At 38.9% G+C, this 22,717-nt stretch overlaps 1 protein-coding gene across 1 annotated transcript in view; it reads left to right on the top strand.

Moving 5' to 3' along the window:
- The window catches only part of LRP1B (LDL receptor related protein 1B), a 715,984-nt gene that overhangs the window by 433,478 nt on the left and 259,789 nt on the right, over positions 1 to 22,717 (top strand). The window contains exons 28-29 of the mRNA XM_088145133.1: positions 4,370 to 4,614; positions 21,137 to 21,268. Coding sequence (XP_088001259.1) covers positions 4,370 to 4,614; positions 21,137 to 21,268 — 377 coding nt within the window. The remainder of the gene's footprint in view (positions 1 to 4,369; positions 4,615 to 21,136; positions 21,269 to 22,717) is intronic.

Genomic DNA, 22,717 nt, shown 5'->3' with positions numbered 1-22,717 from the left:
TCAAATTATTCAAATTACAAATTATTTTAAATACTTGTACAAAATTGAACACCAGTACTAAATTAAAAAGAAAAAAGAATGAATCTGAAGCAATAATGAGAAGAAGGTATCAACCGACTTCTGCTAGCCATACCTGTTGCTGGAAACATGGCAGCCTTTGTAGTGGTTGTCCATGTTTTGTCTTGCAGAAGGAAGATTGTAATTTCTTGATCAGAGAGATAACTAAAATTTCTGATAGTTGGATTTATGAGTGCTAGTGCTAGACACCATTAGTGGTACAATGGGTAGTGCAACAGTACATGGACTACTGACTTAACCTTTGTATCTGAGCAAACATACATATGATTATTGCATGGGAGACTAGTATATTGCATTATAGTCCCATAATAGGCAGTGTGCCAATTCAAGCCAAGGTTAAAAAATCTACTATGCGCAGTAGAACATGAAAAATGTTATACAGGTGGCTAGGAGTTGTCCTTGGAGAGCCTACAATTACACCATAATCAGGGTGGGTGATTTTAGCCCTGCCCTTTTATAGGTCTAAATCCCAAATCCTGTGTTTAAGTTTGATTAAAGCTTTATCTGGGCCAACTGACAATATTGCAAGGAATGAGAGGCTACAATATACCAGTAAGAATCAATTTGCCTCCTCAGGGATGAGGAAAGCCTACCCAGTAGGGTGAGGTGAACCAGAAGCTCTCCCCAAAAGATTTGTTTCAGCCAAAATCTGAGAAAGCGAAGTCTTAGGTGGGCCCCAAGACAAATGCAACCAAACTCCAACCAAACAAGGGCATTTGAAACTAAGCAAGGGACATGAAGTATAGCTTTCAGAAACTTAGACTGAACAGCTTCTAAAATAAGGGCATCCTTATAAACACAAAGTTGTGCACCAGATAGCAACAACCCAGAATCTTTGCTTTATATAATTGTATTGCTGCAGGAACGTAATCATTGCCTTGATAACTAGTATAGTATTGGATTGTGTGAGAAACAGTTGATTATTCCAGTGGGTAGGAGTTGGAAGTGGGTGCCTAGATATTTGTAGTTCTTAATCTGATCAGTTGGTCTTTTGTTATATTCCTGGTTTACAGTGGACTTGTGCATTCTAGAGAAAACCAGAACCTTAGTTTTTTGGGTAATGAATTTTAAGAAATTTCCCAGAACAGTAGGAGACTAATGCAGGTAGGCATCTATGAAGGCCTACTTAAAATAGGATGGTGGGCAAGTTTTGGAGGATAAAATTCTAATTTAGAAAGGGCTGCAAAGATGTCATTTATATAGAACAATAAAAGAGCAAGAATATAGCCCTATTTGACTCCTCTGAGGATAGGGAGGTGATGGTTACATCACCATTACAACTGCCTCTAAGATGCATTATAGTATATTGATGAACAAAATTATCAACCTGAGAAAATGATGATCAATGGAAGTTGTGATTAATTTCCTCCATACTGTCTCATAAGGAATTAAGACTATGACTGCTCTTAAATCAATAAAGGCAACATAAAGGGTGCCTTTGATAAGGTTAGAGTATTTTTCAACTAAATGTGTAAAATTGCACATTGATCCATGGTGGAATATCCTGATCTAAAACATGCTCATTTGGAAGCCAAGATATTCTCCAAATACATCCAATCTAAAAAATTGTGATATAGAAATTAGAGTTTTCTAATTATTAACAATAAACCGAGTAGGTGGTAGTTAGCAGAATTTTGCCTATCATCTTTCTTGTATATTGGGAAAGTGATACAGTTAAGTCACTCTTTGGGGAGCAATGAAAGAGTTATTAATGGCAGTAAAAAGGGGGCTAAAACATCAGAATTTATTTTCAGTAAAAAGCTTCTGAGGGAGAAAAAGCAAAACTACTCATTAGTGAAATGGAGAAGGCTCCAACAAGCAGTAACAAATAAGGACAATCATCTGTTCTGGCATCTTGTTTCTCACTTTTCAGATAAACCTAACTCCAGTGCCAGTGATTTAATCTCTTCAGAGTCCAGAACCAGATATTTTGTTTGACAACTTCTCCAGTGGTCCCTTTGGTGATGATTTTCTTGGGCCCCCTTTATCTGATCTGTACTACTAGTTCAGTGAATTAGGGAGGTGTCTGTCTGAGCTGCTTCTGAACATTATCAGGAACATTCTTGACTTAAAAATGCTTTAGCCCCTGTTTCCTAGGTAACACAGCCTGCATATTTCCATCAAGATTATATTTCTTATTCTCTACAGGGTGCAATCTTGACAAAAATCAGAGAACTACCTAATTCCCAGACCAATACCTAGATTGGTAGAGCTGAGTGTCATGATCTCTGTCAAACTTGTCCATCCAAGTTTTATAATATGCGCCAGGCTGGTCCTCTCATGTTTCATCTACTGTCAAATGGGTGGCAACTGCCATGTTACAGACCAGATGGGAATTTGAAAATAGCTCCTGAGATGATAAGACAGACTTGTCTGGCAAATCCAGTCTTGAGAGATGAAGGAAGGTCTAAAACCTGGGATAGCTTTCAACCATCTAACCCACCTTAGTGCTGTACCTCTCCCTGCCAAAAATTACTTCAGTAGGGGAACTCTATTTTCTCTGTCTATCCTTTTCTGCAAAACAGACTGGAACCAGCATCCATACCTGTATATTTAAGAATGGTTTTACCAGGCTCTGGTAAAACAATCAATTTCATGATAAAGTAGCAATAAACACACACAGACACAAACACAACTATGCAACCAAAACAAAATAACCAGTGCAGCATGCCCTTTACATCCTTAAAGATTCTCAAAAGGTTTAGTGTCTTTGGTATGGCCCTTTTGGAGTGACCTTGGCAGGGATTCCTTTAACCCCCCCCCCCCCCACTCCAAGGCAGTAATCCCTTTAAGAGCTCTGATCCCAATAAGAATAGCAGGATCAATAGAAGGATAGTAGAAAACACCAAATCCATATACAAAAGATAATTTCTTTTCTGCTGCAGTCTACATACATTTAAATTAATGTCTATAAGAATGCATTCAAAATGATTAACCATATTTATTTTTATAAGTTATACAGTACTATTTTTGCTGCTTTACAACATGATTCCACACAAAAGCTAGAATCAAGAATTAAGCAGAAGCAAAATAAAGTATACATTTATACATTTATTAAAATTGACAGCTCACTTTTCATTAAAATTGACCTAAAATTGGTTCAGTTGAACAAGTCTATAAAACCAGACAAAACTACAACATTGAGTATCATTACTGTAACAGTAATAAAAGCAATATAATAAACAGCACGTAGATCATAGTGAATGTTTGTCACTTTCAAGAAGGAATCCTGTTTGATCTTAGTTGTTGGGGAGATACATAAGAGATAAAACAAATCCATCAGATATCCAGGTTCCAAACTATACAGGGCTTTATATGTCAGTTCAAGTCTGCTGAATTTTGCTTGGTAGCATAGTAGCAACCACTGCAACTCCTTTCAAACAGGTCTAATGTTTTTGCAATATGCTTATATTTATCTATCTATTTAATCAATTCATATGGCTGCCCATTCACAAGAATAACTCTGGGTGGTCAGCATGACATTAAAAACAATAGTCCACAAACAGAAAAATCAAAATTAAACATACAATCCAGCCAACAAACCATACTGTACCATCTCCCAAGATGGCAGTATCTAACATCCCAACCTGAATGCCCAAGGGGGAAAAAAAACCCACAAGTTTTTAATACCTTACAAAAGGCTATTGGGGTCAGGCCAATCGATTCTTGGGGGGATTCTTGGACTTTCCATAGGTACAGCCAGATGACATTGACCAGAGAAGTGACCTTTTAGTAATTTAGCTGAAGCATTTTGCTCTAGCTGGATCTTCCAAATCAAGGATTCCCAAACTCCAGCTCACTGACCTTCATGAAATTTGAGATTGTTCATTGACCCCCAAACATTTATTATATAAAAATAATTTAATAAATCAACTAATAGTACTACAAATAATAATAACAGCATTTATCCCTTGGATAGTCCTATTGACCCTTGGGGGTCAATATTGACTGCTTAGGGAGAACTTTGTTCCAAATCAGCCTACTATTTATAGATACTATAAGCACATAATTACAACACAGAAAGTCACTTTTCAGATATTTAGCACATGCGTTTAGGTTTTGTCTGACTGATTCGAAGTAGCTTTGCAGGTTTTCAGATTAAGGTCTTCTAATTGCTGGTTGCAGAGGTAAGGATTGAACCTTGGACTTTTTGCCTGTAAATCAGATAGTACGGCTCTTTAAAAAAATTAAAAATAAAGTAACTTTATGTATTTGTTTAATTTTCTAATAAATAGTTAGATCACAGCTGCATTAAGCACAATTTCAAGAGTGCATTTCGGCTATTTTTCAGGTCAGATGCTATTTATTCAGCACTGTATGATGGAACTGGCATGATTGAAATTATACGAGGGCATGAATATCTTTCTCACCCCTTTGCTGTCTCTTTGTTTGGGAGTGAAGTGTATTGGACAGACTGGAGGACAAACACGTTATCTAAAGCAAATAAATGGACAGGTCAAAATGTTAGTGTGATACAAAAAACCAGTGCACAACCTTTTGATCTTCAGATTTATCATCCAAGTCGTCAACCCCAAGGTAAAGTAATAATTTTAATGATAGTGTTAGTTGCAGCCTTCGTATTCATATTCATCCTCAGTGTTAAGTAGCAGAATATGAATAGGAATATTTGTGTGTATATGTGAGAAAGAATGTGCATGTAACTGAATGAGAAATCTGACCTTCTATATTTATCAATATTTTTCTGAATGTCAGTTTATATTTTCTGTTCTATGGTGCTTATACAGATAAAATGACATTTTTTTAACACTGTGGTTCCCTAATTGACATTTTAAAACATAGTAATATAAAAATCACTAAACAAAGCATAAACACCGAATTAATTGTCTTTTGCATATGGTTCTGGGAAGAATTACCAGCCATTAGTTGTTAAGGAGATGCTTTAATTTGGGTCAGGATCATAATAAGTATTGTGTTTGTGTATCACACACTACACTGATTTTGGAACCATTCTGTGAGTTTGTTATTTTAATAAATATTCTAAGGTTAAATATTAACAGCTGCCCCCCCCAATCTCATGATGAGTTAGATCTAGGATTGTAGGAAAATATAATCTGACTTTGAAGGGTACTGATGGGGGAAATTGCAAAGATCTTTCTATTTTTTTCACCCTGCTGCTGGTTTTATCATAGTTTCATTACTGCAAAGGTATATCTTAACATTTTCACTTGAATTACCAAAGGTAATAGGTAGTATATTATATGTTCTTCAATCAAGTATTTAGGACTGTGTGGACATCAGTAGAAATCACTCTTCATTAAAACTCAAGATTATTCATCTTTATCTGCTGTTCTATACATTTATATTATGCACACAAACATTCACCATAGTGAAAGTACATACTATGCTCAGTATATAATGTTATACTTCAGAAATCCTTTTTGTGTGACTTGATTTCATTTTTTTTGTTTTTTCAGCTATAAAAAAGAAAAATAGAATGGCAACATATGCTAAAAAATAAAGCCCTGAACTGGGGGGGGGGGGAAGTATTGAGCTCAAAACTTCAGTTTCAGGAATCTAAGACGGTGTTTAATAGAAATAACTAGTTTATGTCTCTGGTTAAATACAATGTATCCATTAGACTAAATTTCATTTACTCTCTGTGTCAAATAGATTAGGTTTATATCATTATAAATATTCAGTTTTTAGTTGTGAGTTAATTCCATCTAAGTTTTGAAAACCACAAGAAAAATCAGTATTTATTTTTAGAGAAATCTTTTTTACAAGCAATAAAATTAATGATATATTTCTCTTATAACTGTATTTGTTTTCATCAGTTTTGCAATCATTAGACCAGAAATCCTACAAATAACATAATATAAACATATAACACATTACAGGTATGTGTGCTTAAGTATCCTCCATTATGCTATAATCAGTGGTAAAGTACAGAACAACTTAAATGTGTCTCTATCCTATTACATTTCTCTTAATCTTAGTTGTAGTAGCTGCAATGGGCCTTTCATTGCTAAACATTAAACAAGTTATGTAAACATAACTTGTTTAATGTTTAGCAATGAAAGGCCCATTGTTTAATTTTTAGATAAATTTGGTCATCCTATGAGATAACTTCTATTTGAGCATTCAAGAGGTATATAATTTACTCTTTCTTTCTTTCTTTCTTTCTTTCTTTCTTTCTTTCTTTCTTTCTTTCTTTCTTTCTTTCTTTCTTTCTTTCTTTCTTTCTCAATCGATCAATCAATCAATCAATCAATCAATCAGATTTATATAGCTGCCCATCTCACAAACATGACTCTGAGTGGTGTACAATAAGCAGTCAGTTAAAACAATTAAACAACAATTAAAAACAGATACTAATACAAATAAAAATAAAATAAAACCATGGGAAAATGGACCAATATCATATATATAGTGTAATCATCTTGCAGGCTCTCCATTTCTCTGGGATCCTCAAGTTTGTTTGTTTTCATCAGTTTTGCAGTCCTTGGAAAAAACAAGTTTTCGAGGATTTCCTAAATGCCAGGAGGATAGGGGCTAATCTCACCTTGGGAGAATGATGTTCCAAAGGGCAGGTATCATGGCAGAAAAGGCCTACCTTCTGAGTCCTATCAGATGAAACTCTTTAGTCGGCAGGACCCGTAAGATGCCCCTCCTACTATTCTTGATAAGGCAGTCCCTCAAATAACCTGGTCTCATCTCATGCAAGGTTTTAAAGGTAAAAACCAGCACCTTGAATTGAACCCAGAAGCCAACTAGCAACCAATGTAGCTCACAGAGCAGAGGTGTAATGTGCCCCTCCTGCTGGACCTGATGAGATGACTAGATGTGACTGGGAAGAGGCGGTCTCTCAAATGACCTGGTCCCATCTCACGTAGGGCTTTAAAGGTCAATAATAGCACCTTGAATTGAACCTGGAAGCAAATTGGCAACCAGTGCAGCTTGCAGAGCAGAGATGTAATGTGTGCCATTCTAGGAGCACAGATAACTGCTTGTGCTGCTGCATTTTGCACCAGTTGATACTTCTGAATAATCTTCAAGGGCAGATCATATAGAGCACATTACAATAGTCCATTCAGGAGGTGGCCAGGTTATGAGTATCTATGAGCAGAGCCTCATGATCCAGGTATGGGCACAACTGGTGTACAACACAAAGATGTGCAAAGGCCTTCCTAGCCACGATTTGAGCAGGAGTTATGAGTGCAGAAGGACCCCCAGATTATGCACTGGGTCTATTTGGGGCAGTGCCACCCCATCCAGTGCCAAAGATCATAAAACGTCATGGCCCAGGGAATGAATCAGCACTTATTGACCAGTTTCAGAAAAGGTTGGCAGACGAAATTCTGGATGAGCTAGCAAGAACTGAATGTCCAGACACGATGCAGGAATTAGTTCAGCTGTGCCTTGGAATAGATGGGCATTTACAACAGTGAAAGGCTAGAGTCTGAGCTAATAAGCATTTTGACAAGCCTACATGTAGCATCTCTGCCCATGCCTAGCCTTGAGAAAACTGCTACAGAAGAACCCATGCAAGTTGGAAGTGCCCATCCCTGACTGATGGAAGCAGAAAAGGCATGGAAGGGTAGAGAGGGGCTGTGTTTGTATTGTGGGGGCTAGGGACATGCCCTGCCAAGAAACTGAACTCAGCCCTCTCAGGAAACAGAACACACTCAGTTTAGGCAGACTGCTAAACCAGGGACAAATTCTGGCAGCACAAGCCCAAACCCCATGTACCACTCCATCCAAGCAATGTTGGTTTCATTGAAATTACCAGGGAAGCCTATCTTGGAAACTCAAGCCATGGTTGATTCTGCAGCTACCAATAATTTTATGAATCTTAAATTTGCTGAGGACCAGGGGAATCAAGCATCATGTTCAACCAGCATTGATGGCCGCACTTTGTCATCCATGCCTGTGACTTGGACAACATGGAAATTACAGATGCAGCTGGAGACTCACTATGAAGAGGTTGAATTTGTTTAGCCTCTGCACCTCAATATCCCATTGTCTTGGGTTTGGAATGGCTACAGGCTCATGACCCTCACATTATCTGGTCTACTGGTACCATAATGTTTGCTTCCCCTTGTTGCAACAACCACCTGGTGACCATTCCTGCAACCTTAGTTGCCAAACAAGAGGGAGAGATGCTTTGTGATCTTCCATTTAAGTACCAAGACTTCGCAGACATATTCAGTGAAGGGGAAGCTGATCAGTTAACACCTCACTGACCATATGACTGCCCTATTGATCTGGTACCCGGGGCCAAGATCCCAGTTGGGTGTCTCTACTCCCTCCCAGACCTGAGTTGACAGCCTTGAGGGATTTAATTGATAAAAATCTGAAAAGAGGCTTTATTTGACCCTCGTCCTTTCCTGCAGTGAGTCCTATATTATTTGTAAAAAATAAATCAGGAGAATTTAGGCCCTGCAATGATTACTGGCAACTGAACCAGTTTACCGTACATAATCGTTATCCATTGCCACTCATCTTGGAACTATTAGAATACCTCCACAATGCTAAGGTGTTTACCAAATTAGATCTGAGGAGCATACAATTTAGTGCACATAAGAAAGGGAGATTAATGGAAGACAGTGTTTCACACTCGATATGGGCATTTCAAATATACAGTCATGCCTTTCAGATTGACTAATTATCCACAGTCTTCCAGCATTTCATAAATGATATCTTACAAGATCTCCTGGATCATTATGTCATTTTTTATCCTGATGACATCTTGATTTTTTCAAGTTCCATTGCAGAACATGAACAACAGGTAGGAACTGTATTACAGAGACTCCGGAAAAATCGCTTGTTTGTCAAGCTCGCCAAGTATGAATTTGAGAAGACCACTGTAGACTTTCTCGGCCATCACATTTCTTCAACTGGTATTGCCATGGAACCTGGTAAGGTAGATGCTATCTTGTCTTGGCAGTCTCCATGCAAAGTCAAGGACATACAATGCCTGCTGGGCTTTACAACCTATTACCAGTCTTTTATCCCTCAGTTTGCTAAATTCACAGCAAAATTAACCTCTGGAAGCAGGTTCCCTTCCAATGGGATGAGAGAGATTTTGAAGCTTTAAAGTTTGCATTTGGCTCTCAGCCCATTCTTTGGCACCCAGATCCCACAAGGCCATTTGTAATAGAGACTGATGCCTCTGATGTAGCCTTGGGAGTGGTGTTGCTCCAGGCAGACTGGTTCTCCTCCATTCTGTTTTCCTGTGGGTACTACTGTCAGAAACTGAACACAGCCAAGAAAAACTATACCATCTGGGATAAGGAACTGCTAGCAATTAAAGCCACCTTTGAAACCTGACAACATTTGCTAGAAGGGGCCAAACCACAAGTGGAAGTTTTTACTGACCACTGGCACCTTGAACATCTCCAGATTACCAGGAAATTGAATCAAAGACAAATCCAGTAGTTGTCTTTTCTTGCTTCAACTTCTGAATAATTTAAATTCCCAGCAGCCATAATGTGCCAGTGCCCTTTCCAGGAAACCTGAATATGAACACTGACACTGACTCCTAGCCAGCCACTGTTATACCTCCAGAAAAGTTTGCTGCTACCAATGTTCCAGCAGATCTGCTTCAGGAACTATAAGAGCAACAATACCTAGACTGCTATGCCCAGCCCCATTGGATGGAAACTGAGGCCACACCTAACATCTCTCCATGATGTTGGACATTGGAGCAGGACTTTTTACTTTTTCAGGACCAATATTACATTCCTGCTGGACCCCTGTAGGGTATAGTTCTGAAAATGTGCCATGGTAGCCCACCAACAGGACGCTTTAAGACACTGCATTTGGTGGCTAAAGATTTCTGGTGGCCACACCTCAGGGTAGAGGTAGAGCAATATGCCCTGTTTGCCATTGATCCAAGGTTATTCCAGGAAAGCCAGTTGGAGAACTCCTACCACTACCAACTCCAGAAAGACCCTGGCAACAGTGAATATAAAAAGATTTGCTGTCTCCTTGGCTGCGGGTAGGCCTGAACAGGGGATGAAATGAGCCAAGGAGATGGCAAATCTTTTTATAAATAACAACTTTGTTTGCATGGATTGCGTGAACACCTGATTTTGGATGGGGGCCCTCAGTTCACTGTGCAGTTTTGGTAGGCGTTCTTTGATAGTTTGAGGGTGCAGGTCCAACTTTCCTCTGCCCATCGCCCCCAGTCAGATGGGCAAACTGAACACGTGAATGACATTCTCAAGCAATACCTCTGGTGTTATATAAATTATCATCAGGACAACTGGGTAGAGCTTCTGGCTTCAGTGGAGTTTGCCTACAACAATGCGCAGCACACCTCTATGCAAATTACACTGTTCTTGGCTAATTATGGTTTCTACTCTTGGTTCTTCCCCCTGGATTCTCCTAATTCATCTATCCAAGCCGCAGAACAATTTCTGCAGGAACTGAAGGCAATCTACCAAGTCCTTCAGGATCAGGATCAGGTACAGAAGGCAAAGGAATCCTATAAACGATGCGGAGCCACCTGGTCAGTTCGGGACTTGGTTTGGATTTACACCTGACATCTAGCTACCCAGTACTCATCTAAATAACTAGACTACCAGTTTCTCGGTCCTTTTCCCATTGAAGCTGACATTAACTTAGTAGCTTATTGGGTTAAACTATCTGCATCAATCAAGTGCACCTGGTTTTCCATAGATTGTTGTTGACTGTTAATACTCCAGCAAGTACTCATCATTCTGATGTTCCTCCTCCACCACCTGTCATGGTAGATGGTGAGCCTGAATATGAGGTGGCACATATATTAGACTCCCATTGGTACCAGTGCCAGTTATAGTACTTGGTAGACTGGAAGGGATATGGCCCAGAGCAACAGTCCTGGGAGGATCCATGGATGCAGTCCATGGACCACTTCTGGTATATCAGTTTCATCAGTGATACCCCCAAAAGCCTAAAACTTTAACTGAGGGAGGAGGGAGTTCTGGGGAGGGGGATAGTGTCATGGCCTAGGACAGACTCAGAAGTTGGGGAAGAGGCTCCAGCAGAACCTGTGAAATGTCAGCCTCAGGAGACACAAAGCCAAGAATCACCTGCGCCATCAGAGCAGCTGGAGCAGTCAGATGATTTTGATGATGTCAGGCCTCCTAACCCCTGCACCTCATGAGTAGAGTGAAGAGCAGAGCAACATCATTCTATTAACGCCAAGCAAGGGAGTAAAATTCTTGATTAATGACAGCTGGCTGCAGCCTAATTTAACAAGTAGTCCTGACCCATGTTGTTCTGTTGGAAGTAACCATCTGATCTGTGGCTCTTGTGTGATGTTCCTGTAAATCCTGTTCATGTAAGAAACCTTGAATCTCTGATGTCTCGACTGACTTCTGACCCTGATCCAGCTCTCAGAATGTTGGACTGAATCGGGACTATTCTGCTATATGGTCTTATTAACAGCAATTCATTCAGACAAGCAACTGCCAGAGACTCTGTTCTGGTTTTCATTCTTTTGTTATTTCTTCAGCCTTGAAGTAAATCTCCATAGCAACCATGTTGGAGTGCATGTGACTGAAACCTGAAGCAGGACATAAAGTCCCAGTTCTAGAAGGCCCTAAAATCCAAAGCCACACAATCTTGCTGGGGTTCAGTTGAAGCCTTTTGTTCCCCATCCAGATACCCACAGCCTCCAGGCACAGAGATAAGACATCAACAGCATTTCTTAGTTTGCCAGGGGTGAAAATATATAATTAAGTATCATCAGCATGCTGGTGATACCTCACTCCATGGTGATGGATGATCTCCCCTAGCAGCTTCATGTAGATGTTAAACAGGAGTGGAGAGAGTACCAAACCCTGCAGCAACCCACATAGTATGGTCTGAGGGTGGGATTAATCTCTCTCAATCAATACCAACTGGTATCTGCCCCATAGAATGGAAGAGAACCAGCATAATATAGTGTCACCCAATCCCAGTCCATGGAGCTGATCCAGAAGGATACCATGGTCAGTGGTATCAAAGGCCACTGAGAGGTCAAGCAGAGCCAGGATGGATGCACTACTCCCATCCTGCTCGTGCCAGAGATTATCCAAAAGTGTGACCAATGCTGTTTCCATCCCATACCCAGGCCTAAATCCAGACCAAAGAGGATCTAGATAATCCACTTCATCCAGGGTCTGCTGAAGCTGCAATGCAACCACCACCTCCACCACCTTCCCTAAAAAAATACTGGATACTGGATGAAAATTGTCCAGTATGGTGGGGTCCATTGATGGTTCCTTGAGGAGGGGCAAACCAATGGCTCCTTAAGAGATGGAGGAACAAACCCTTTTCTCAAGGATGAAATTCAGCATTGCTAGAATGAATACATAATACCCCACCTGGGCAGCTTTAGTTAGCCAGGAGGGGCATGGATCTAATGAGGAGGTGGCCAAGCTCACAGTCATGAGGACCCTGTCCACTTCCTCAAACCCAACAGGGCAAGGCTGGGCCCCAGGCATCTCCACTGGATCTGCACCAAGGCTGGAGTCCAACTGGGAACAAACTCAAGCAATTTTGTCTGACAGATGCTTTGAAAATTCCATGTGGCTTTGTAGAAGTATATCCAGATTCCCCTTGCTCAGAAGGGCTCAGGTCACCCAGAACAAGGCTGCTGGACAGCAAGTCCACAGATGCAATAATGGTGAAGTATTTTTGCAGTAGGCCCTTACTGTCATAAGGTAGGCCTCAATAGTGGCTCTCACCTGTTTATAATTATATATAATATGATTATGTGTTCCCCAGTACATTCTAGCATGCTCCCAATAATAGGAGAGATTAAAAGGAGAAATAAATTCTCCTGTAAAAAGAGAAATACAATAACATATGTTTCACTTAACTATTGTCCTTGTTGCAAAAGTGCTGTTCAAGTTGCTGATGACATAGTTTTACCAGAGTAAAAATTCATGGTTGTGTTGATACAGTGATATAGGTCAGATAGACTGCCTTTTTAAACCTTTTCTTAGCACCCAGTGAGGAGAATATTGTAGGTGGAAACTCAAGTCTCTTTGCAAATTCGTATAACAAATTTGTTAATTCTTTAATCACTTCCCTGGCCTCCTTTAAATCTAACAAGGTAAATACATTGTTTGAAAAACTGCAGAGATAGAGCTCTTCCAATATGGCTGTCTTTCTAGTTATCTTCCAGAACTGGTGAAGTTAGTCAGCTAAGGAGAAAATAAGTTATAACCAAAGTTTAAAGCAATATGTTCATGCTCGGACCTCTATTATTATTAAACTATTTCTAAATGCAATGCAGCATTGAGTGAACATCTAACAACAGACAAAATTGATTGTAAGAATTTAGACTGAACAATCTCTAATTAACCTTAATCTTAAGATGCATACTAAAGAAAGCAACTACGTTTCAGAAAATTTAAGTTCATGGTGAAAAATTGGCAACAAATTTTCAGTTGAATATTTCTGAAAAAAAAATTCAACTGAACATTTGTGTGTTCATAGAACACACAAACCTTGAAGTATTTGAAATCACCCATTCACTCTGAGAGCTGTTTCCCATGTGTATAGTTTAGTTCTCTTTATAAGGACTGAAGCTTTGATTTTTTGTAATTAATACAAATCAGTATTTTGTATTAGATAGTGAGTACTCAGTCCAATTAAGTTAGTATAGAATATTGCCAGATCGTCTGCATATAGAAGTAGATATAGAACTCTTTTGGTTAAAGTGGTGTGATGGAAAACCAGATTAGTGAAGGCTCTAAATACAGAATTAATATAAAAGTTTAATAACAGATGAATCAGTGAACATTTCAGTTTCACACCCTTCTGAGCTGGGAAGATCCCTTCCCTGAAAAATGACCTTGCAGTCTATATTTTATCCTTTATAATTCACTTTTATTTGAGTAAAATAAAACACTGATTTATCCACTATTCCTCTAGCTTCTTCCATAGCCTTTCTCAAGATTCCAAATCAGTTTGAAATTGATAAAGGCCATATATAAATATCCTTTAGATCTGACTGTAGTTCTCTATAGGATGACAAGATCAAGTAATTATCTATAATTATTATCTAAGTAATTATCAAGTAATTACTGCTTCTCTGCGGTAGCCCCTACTCTTTGGAATATCCTGCCCCCGGAGGTGCGATTAGCCCCCACACTCCTGGCCTTCTGTAAGGTTTTGAAGACCTGGTTCTGCCACCTGGCCTGGGGTGGGGTGAGAATACCGCAAGCATGGGGATGGCTAACCCCATAGAGGCCTCGGCCTTCAGCCTCAGGTTTTCATCCCCTTGGTCTCTCCTTCTTTTTAGTTATGTTTTAATTTATGGTTTTATGTGTTTATATATTTTATGTTCTAATGTTTATTGTAAATTGCCCAGAGTTCCCCCATTGGGGGGAGATGGTCAGTTGAAAAATTTAAGAAATAAATAAATAATAACCCAACAAATCCTAGATGTAAGGCTGCTATACCTGGGCTGCAAAAATTTCAATGTCTACTAGCTAGCAGCAAAGAGATATAAATAATTATTCCCCTTTGCTGCCACCTAGTTGTCATCTCATCTCTAATTATGGTACTTTTATGGATGCCTGCTTGTCCATTTTAGTACTCTAACCAAACTAAAAATGTTTAGGATAGATGGCTGAAATATAATTTGCTGATGATGCTCAGTGGAATAATCAATGTATAACATGGACACCGTCTTTTCTCCTTTATAAATAGGTTTACAACTGTCTATCCAATCCTCCAGGAATTCCAATTGGATGGTCAGTGTTGATAAATAGTGCCCGCCACCCAAATGAGGTTCACAATGAATTTTGATCTTAATTCCAGTTAATCAAATCCACAATAAATGCCTTTTCTGATTTCAAATATTTTGTTAATCTGACTTTCTCTAAAATTGGAAGCAATTTTGAAATATCAATTAAATATTGAGATTTATTTCTTTTTCATTGCATTTTTCATTGCAAAAACATTCCATTCCATTCGGGTTTCTCCACCCGCGCACCTCCGCACATATCTTAGGTAGAATGTTGGAATGTAATATCAAGCAACTGTGTGCTAGGCCTCTATTAGCAATCTCCTCAAAGTGCAGGGATTGTTTAACTGCAAAGACACAATCAACCTTTGCCATCTTGCCATCTGGATTTTTTTTTTTTTTTAATTTTCCCGTTGCAGGAAAGCCTTACATTGCTTCTTTTGGAGGTATAAAGAGAGGACAATTGGTTTGAAGCTTTGTAAACTTCATAGTTAGCAACTAGAATCTTCTTCAGTGAAACATTGTCTGAGTCAAGCCACTGTTTAGATTTGCCAGTGCTATTCCAAGGTGACTCATCCAATTTTATAAAAAGGTGGTTCTATCTGATAACTATGGAAGATTATGTCTAATTGTTCCTACCTTATTATGTGTGAAGCTGGATAAAGCTCTATAGAGTTTAAGGAGTAACCGTTTCAGCTTCCTAGTCCATTTTATGCATCTATGAGCCATTCGCCCAGTCCAACTCTGTAGTCCAAGATCTGTCATTTTTATAGATAGTGTTAGTGGTAGATTGACTGTGTTACGGAAACCTTATGAATGATTTCCACCATACTAATAGTTACTAGGTTTTTCAGAACATGTGCCATATTAAAGCTGTGTTGGTTTTGTTACTAATGTAATGGTGTAAATCTTCTGAAATATAGAATTAATTATACTTATTGTTCATTTTGAAGAAAATTAAGAGTACTGTTTGTCAGGGTTTTTTGGAGCTAGATAAATCTATCTTAGTTGTTTTAACATTATTTTTTAATGTCACGGGAATAAAACTTCTACAAATATATAAATTAAAAGAGCTTGATGTGTAAATCTGAAAATCATGTCCAAGCTTCAAATTTCAGTTGTTAGCTAATCAGGATTTGGATAGTGATAACAGGGAGAACTAATCTAGAAAAGAAATCCTTCCTACTGCCCCAAGCAGATTTAAAGTAGTAGCAATGTCTTTTTCAATTACTTTTTTTTTTAGCTTCTTATCCCATCTTTTTTTTTCCATATACAACACAAAGCAGCAAACATACCAATACTCCTTCCTCCTATTTTCCCCACAACAACAACCCTGTGAGATGAGTTGGGCTGAGAAAGAGTGACTAGCCCAAAGTCACCCATCTAGTTTTTCATGCATAAGGTGGGATTAGAACTCACAGTTTCCAGGTTTCTAGGCCAACACCTGAACCACTTTCATCTGACAGTATCAAGGAGTTTTCTCCTTCAGCCCAGGAGAAGAGACATGAATACTATCGTACTTCTAATTTGTTCTCCCTACAGTGGGGCAAAGGCACCTGATAATCAGTATCACCTCTTACTTGCTTCAGAAGGAGGATTTAGATTTGTTCTAATCCTACTTCCTATGGGAGATTAGAGCCTCTTCCCTAATTCTGGCTCAGTCTTCCTCCAGGAAGTAGGCACACTCAATATTCTAGCAAAGATCCAGGTGGTCAGGCCAATTAGAATAGATAAATCCTTCTACTTTTATATATTTTTCTTTTTTCTTTGTGTTTGCCTATTTGTTTAATAGGCTTCCATGGCCAGTAAGGTCATGGACAGCAACTCACTGTATGAGGATGAATTGCACAACTTTTGGGATGAGTCAGTGCAAGCAAACTGGGTTCCAGTGGTGTGGCATTGCACTCATCTCTGCTCACTGCTGTGTTGCTTTCAAGGAGATGCAATTAATGCTGAGATGTCAACCTCAAGCTACACTTTCCTTTTCCCTCTGATGGGTTTATCACCATTCCTTCAGGAGCTGAATGGCCCAGGTACTGAAAGGATGGAAACTGGCAGTGCCAGAACATAATAGTTCCCACCTCCCTTTGCTGAGGGAACCTCTGTGTTGGACTGCTTAGTGGCTCCAGCAGATACTTTGTCCCTACAAGGTTCTAATCTATCCTTACCATCTAAGTTTCCTGAAGATGGTTATAAAATTTCCAGCTGGGACCCATAATCTCCAGAACAAGCCACTTGGTCAACCACTCACCACAAAATGAAGGAAGAGGACAATAAGAACCATATTGGGGCTATCCACCTGAGGGCACTGAACAGGGAAAGGGAGTGGATGGAGGGAGCATCACTGTCTTTCCCCTGTCCCACTTCTTCATATCCCCTACTGTAGATGGTAGACACCACCCTTTCACTGAAAGTTGTATAAACATGCTACCAAGCAAAGGATGATGCAAATTCCTCCCTTAATTTGTTCACTTTTACTTGCAGACACCCTGCTGAAACACATTGACTCGCTTGCTTTCTACCTAATTCAAAGACTAGTTGGTGTGGCTGAGATTTTATGGAACATAGTCTTGGTCAGTGGGCAGTACAGAAGGGTAAAAATTATTACTGGATACACTCTTTTCCATGGAGAGCCAGGAGTTCAGGATTTTATACAGCAGTAAAATATTCCATGGAACATACAGCTCTTAGATGGTCTCTGTTAATTTACAGTAACTTTATTGGATACAGTTTGCTTAAGGATTACTCATGTGCACATGTCCAGATACTTTTACACACTTCTTTCCACTACTGATTGGCCACGTTTGCAAGGGGTTGGAAAAGATGAGGTGCTAATGTCTGATGGTAACATGGACAAATAAGTGTCATTCCAGACCTGGTCTGGTCTTGATGGATTGTTTCCTTGTGACCTGCTGAATAGCAGTGTGCTGTGTGGAGATTCTTATCTCTGGTAACTGATATCCAGATCTGGTCTAGTTGCTTTCTTGCTTTTCACCTTCCTAAAGTTCAAAATGTGCTCATCTATTTCTCCCAATATTGTATTTCTTGTAACAAGGAGAATCTCCATTTCAGTTGGGATCTAACTCAACTATTACTCTTCAAGACCACTCAGACAGAAAGGAGAGTACATTGTTCCTAGGTGAGGAAGAGTTCCATCAACCAGTTCCCAAGTGTCCCAGGCTTTTTCCAATTTTTTGCAACTACTCAGGAAAGTCTGCAAAACTATGTATCTTAAGGAACTAGAACCATTCACTCCTTATGGATCCACTAGTGGCAGAGATGTTCTCAGTGGCTATCAACACCACCACATGCTTTCTCTTTCCTGACATATTTAACTCAAGATTGGATTTCCAGTGAGGATTCATGGTGAACTAGATGTCCCTGAAGGAGTGGGGATGACATTGCAGTGGAGATCGGCAGCCAGATGGCAAATTCTGGCTGGCAAAGTCTCTCTGGAAGAAGGAGAGATTGTGAGATCACCCACTTATACTCCGGACAGCTGCTTCTTGTTAGTAGACTGTAGGAACTGAGGTTTTTGTGGTCATCTGGTGAGTTGAGAGGCTGGGAGTCAAGGATTTCAATCAAACTCACAGCTGTAATGCAGCCTATATCAACTTAAGGTTCACTGAGCCTTGTTTCTTAATCACTTTTGGAAATTGCTTCTTAACTGCTTTTCAGCTATTAGGAACCTTTGGATCAACAAGTTTTAAACTCTATACCATCTCAAATCTTAGAGCATCTCAAGACATTCCTAGTAGGTGTCCCTGTAGGAGCATTAAACTCAGAATCTGTAGTAAATAATTAAAGGGAGACTACATCCAAGCACCCAGAGGACAGGAGGTTAGAGATACTATAGCGCAGAGCTTCCAAGGCTACAGCCCTGGCATAAAGGTTTCTCTTGATATGTCTATCTTTTTTCTATCCTATGGACCTATGAATCAAACAACTAACTTAACTTGTCCACCCTGAGCATGGTGAACTCAGATGGGTATGAATAAATGGATCAAGTTTCTCTCCTCACAGATGCTAGTCTTGATAATGTACAATTCTCAGCTAGAGGTGTGGCAGCAACAAGGTCCCTAGAATGGAACTGTGGCTACTTAAAGTAAAAACTGAGCTTTTATTGTGCCCGTTAAGGAGAGAAACTGTTTGAGGATGCATTAGATTATATCCTAATAAACCTTAAAGGCAGTAAGGAAACTCTGTCCCTCATCTATAAAAATTGTGAAGGGAAATGCAGCAAAATCCCAAGCTATCCTGTTTCGCTCTTCATCCTTACTGTACACAAAGGAGACTTCATCCTGGAGTATCAGAGACCTCAAAGTAACCTGCACCAACCTCAGGTGCAACCAGAATTCAGAGGGAATGCCTTCTCTGCCCACCAAAAGGAGGGTGCAAACAATATTTGTCCCACTCTCCCAAAGTGTAGTTGTCTAACAGAGTTTGCCCACCTGTAGATCTACATAATATCAGAAGCATAGGTCATAAAGACTAACTTACAGATTTACATCATAGATTTCAACATGTTTCTCTATCCCATCTCCTAGGTTATGCAAGCTAGCCACCAGCCAATTCTGGAAATATTGGTGATTAAATAGGTCATGTGATACTAGAAGATTGCAGGGTCATACTCCATATTCTTCATTTTTTCCAAGAAGATCAAAGACTGGTATGCTATTCCAGAGTTGAAGTGATAAACCACCACACCAAATATTACAAGTTATAGATGGAAATTCTGAGGTCCACCACAAAATGTCTCCAGAAAGATCATGCCCTGGTCTTGCTAAACTTATAGGAAGAATATTCACTCATTACATTGGAAGTTTCTGAGATTTGAATAACAGAGCATCTGCTACCAGTACAAGATCATTTCAGAGAGTTTACAAAATTTATGATCATCATCATAACCCCTTCCAATTCCATTTAAGCTATTCAACATCACACCAGTACTCAACAGTAAATTATAGCTTTCCAAACCGTTAACCTCTTATTTAGTATTTTACATGAGTTGGCAGAAGACTCTCAGACTTCATATTCTGGCTAGATTGGAATCTTTATTGCAGACAAGAATAAAACCATACAAACAGTTGATTGCCAATTACTAGCAACAGCTACAAAATACTTTTATACTTAACATAGTTTAAACTTGTAATGATATGTGGGAATGATCTTGGGAGACAGGAGAAAGAGCTGCAGCCTAGACAACCATTGTGCAAAAGGTATCTCAGGCCACAGAAGGAAAATGGGGATGGGAAGCATCTCAGAAGGGACCTTCCCTAGTTTTCTGGAAAGTAAAAGTAAAGGAGAGGAGAAGTGCTTTCAGACTTGCAAGATTCTGTTACTATAACCTTACAATAAAGGTAGTATTAGTACTCATGCACTATCTCGAAGGGTTGACAAAACTATATTTTTTCCCCCTGCCCTTCCATGCATTAATGGACTCATGGCATGGGGCTTATTGGTCTTGAAGTTAAGAGATTGTCATTTCTGTCCTGAGAAGGACTGACTCCACCTGAATACTCACAGAGTGTTAATCCAGTCCCCATTGCAGAAGAACAACAAATATATAACAATACAGACCCTTGAAGACCTGGCATTGCTGATCAACATGAAGAAGAGCATCCTCAAACCACTGCTGAGCATACAACACCTAGGCACAGTCCTGGATACAGAAAAATATATGATTTCCTTGCCAAAGGAATTCACTGCAAAGATCCAGTTGACCAGATCTTATAATACCAGTATGGATTCAGTACCATGGGAGAGATTCCACTCACCGTTCCAATGGATTCTCTTTCCTTTCTAAGAATGTAGTAGCCCAAAGAACCTAGAGATGCATCAAGAGTAAAGAACTATATCTCAAGTCCTCTGAAGAAGCAAATGAAGAAAGCTTTCATGCTGCCATGAGCATGCAAGGGTTCACCCCCTTTTAAGAAAAACTAAAATAAAATTGAAAATATACATACCTCTCAGCCTCTTTTATGGTAAAGCAAATTCCTCTTCCCCCTTTCCCCCCGAGAAATTCTTTTACAGCCTGTGAAAGAGGCAGAAATATCTGTCTCTTTATCTTAAAGAGTAATAAATTATATGAGTACTAGGGGCAAGATCCAACCCAGCATCTCTTCCTTTGGAAGGAACAATGGGTAATAATAGTTAAATGCTGATAAATGCTATACCATTGAATGCTAATAAATGTTATTTCTCTGCAACTTACATATTTTGGTCCCCTTTATTTTTCCCTCTCTGATTACGTTCTTATGATCGATCAATTAACATTTTGAACTCCTGCAGAATGGAAAATGATACAGTATATGAAAGTAAGCAAATTTATGTAATAAACAAACCTCAGTATTGCATTTTTAATTCTAGCTCCTAATCCTTGTGCTGCTAACAATGGCAGAGGCCCTTGCTCTCATATGTGCCTGATCAATCATAACAGAAGTGCTGCTTGTGCATGTCCTCATCTAATGAAACTGGCTGCAGACAGAAAGACATGTTATGGTAAGTTTCTTATAATTTATTTTTCTAATAGCTGCTTAAAAGACAGAGCACAGAGCCTCTCTAGTGCCATTTACTGATAACCTTGATGGTAACTCTTGCTTCATGTTAGTGAATGGATTACTTGAATGTTTATAGCTTCAGATGGGTGGGTGGGTGGGTGGGTGGGTGGGTAGGTAGATAGATAGATAGATAGATAGATAGATAGATAGATAGATAGATAGATAGATAGATAGATAGATAGATAGATAGGAAGGATCTTGTTTTTTCCCCCTTTTCATTGGGTATGTAAATAGTGCATTCAGAAAAGTTATCTCCCCAAACAGGGAGATTTCTAAATTGAAAAAGTATGATCAAAAATGATGATGCAGGTAAACTGCATAATGAAAAGGTTCTTACTAGTTTAATCTCTACCTGCTCTTCTTTTGAAATCATCTTAGCATCATTCTGGGAGTCTTATAAGCAGACAGCTACTCAAAAAACAAATTCTTTAAAACTATAATAAAGGCAGAAATGTCAAATAATGCCCATGTATTTGGTGTTTTGGGGAGAAAAAAAAATAAAATTGCTACAGTGCTTTATTATCAGGATATACCTAGGCAACAGGATATCTTAACACATATATTGTGTTCTTTGAGATATAGATATAGACAGTTGGATAAAAGCAGTATTGATCCTTTGATGTGAAATCTTCAGCTTCAGAATGGACATACAGTTTTCCATGTACAGTTTTTTCCATTCATGGAGGAGAGACAGGAACTCATTAAACACATCCTCTTGTATTTGTTTTTGTAGCAGAACACTATCCTCACCTTCACTGTTATTGTATGTTGATTCTTTTCATAGGTTTTCATGTATAATCACACCAGAAAAGTATCTTAATTATTTCCATGTTCATGCACTTTCTCTCTTATACTTTAGCTAGTGTTTCTTATTTTTTTAAAAGCATGTATTTTATTAGCTATAAGTACTAATAAAGTAAAGCAATAGTCCATACAATTCAGAGTACACCAAATCACGCATAACTAAATATTGTACCAAACATGAATCAGTATCAAGGAACCCACAAAATAAGCCAGCTGGGTGACTTTGGAGCAGTCACTTCTCTTATCTCTAGGAAGAAAGAATTGCCAAGTCATTTCTGAAAAATGCTGTCAAGAAAAGTACAGGGGGCAATTACCAGGAGTCCAAATAACTTGAAGGGACAATTTTCAAGCATGTACGTGACATTATTATATTTTCTAGATTCTATACTTTAACTAAGAAATACATAAATATTTTAACATGTCACTATTAAATGCATTTGCAGTTTACTCATATTCTTGTATTTGGTGCACAGATTTGTAACTGATCTGGGAAAAGCTGTGCAAAACATTTTTTTTTTCCCCATACATGAGACATCAGAAATTAGAGGGAATATTGCAAGGAGGTAATAAGTGGGAGTAGGAAGCG

This window comes from Python bivittatus, unplaced genomic scaffold (assembly GCF_059951505.1).
Source record: "Python bivittatus isolate LINGU-HERP-01145 unplaced genomic scaffold, Pbiv_v1 ctg000480_np1212, whole genome shotgun sequence".
NCBI classification, from domain to species: domain Eukaryota; kingdom Metazoa; phylum Chordata; class Lepidosauria; order Squamata; family Pythonidae; genus Python; species Python bivittatus.
The sequence above is the reverse complement of the archived record's forward strand: the minus strand, read 5'-3'. Positions and strand labels throughout refer to the sequence as shown.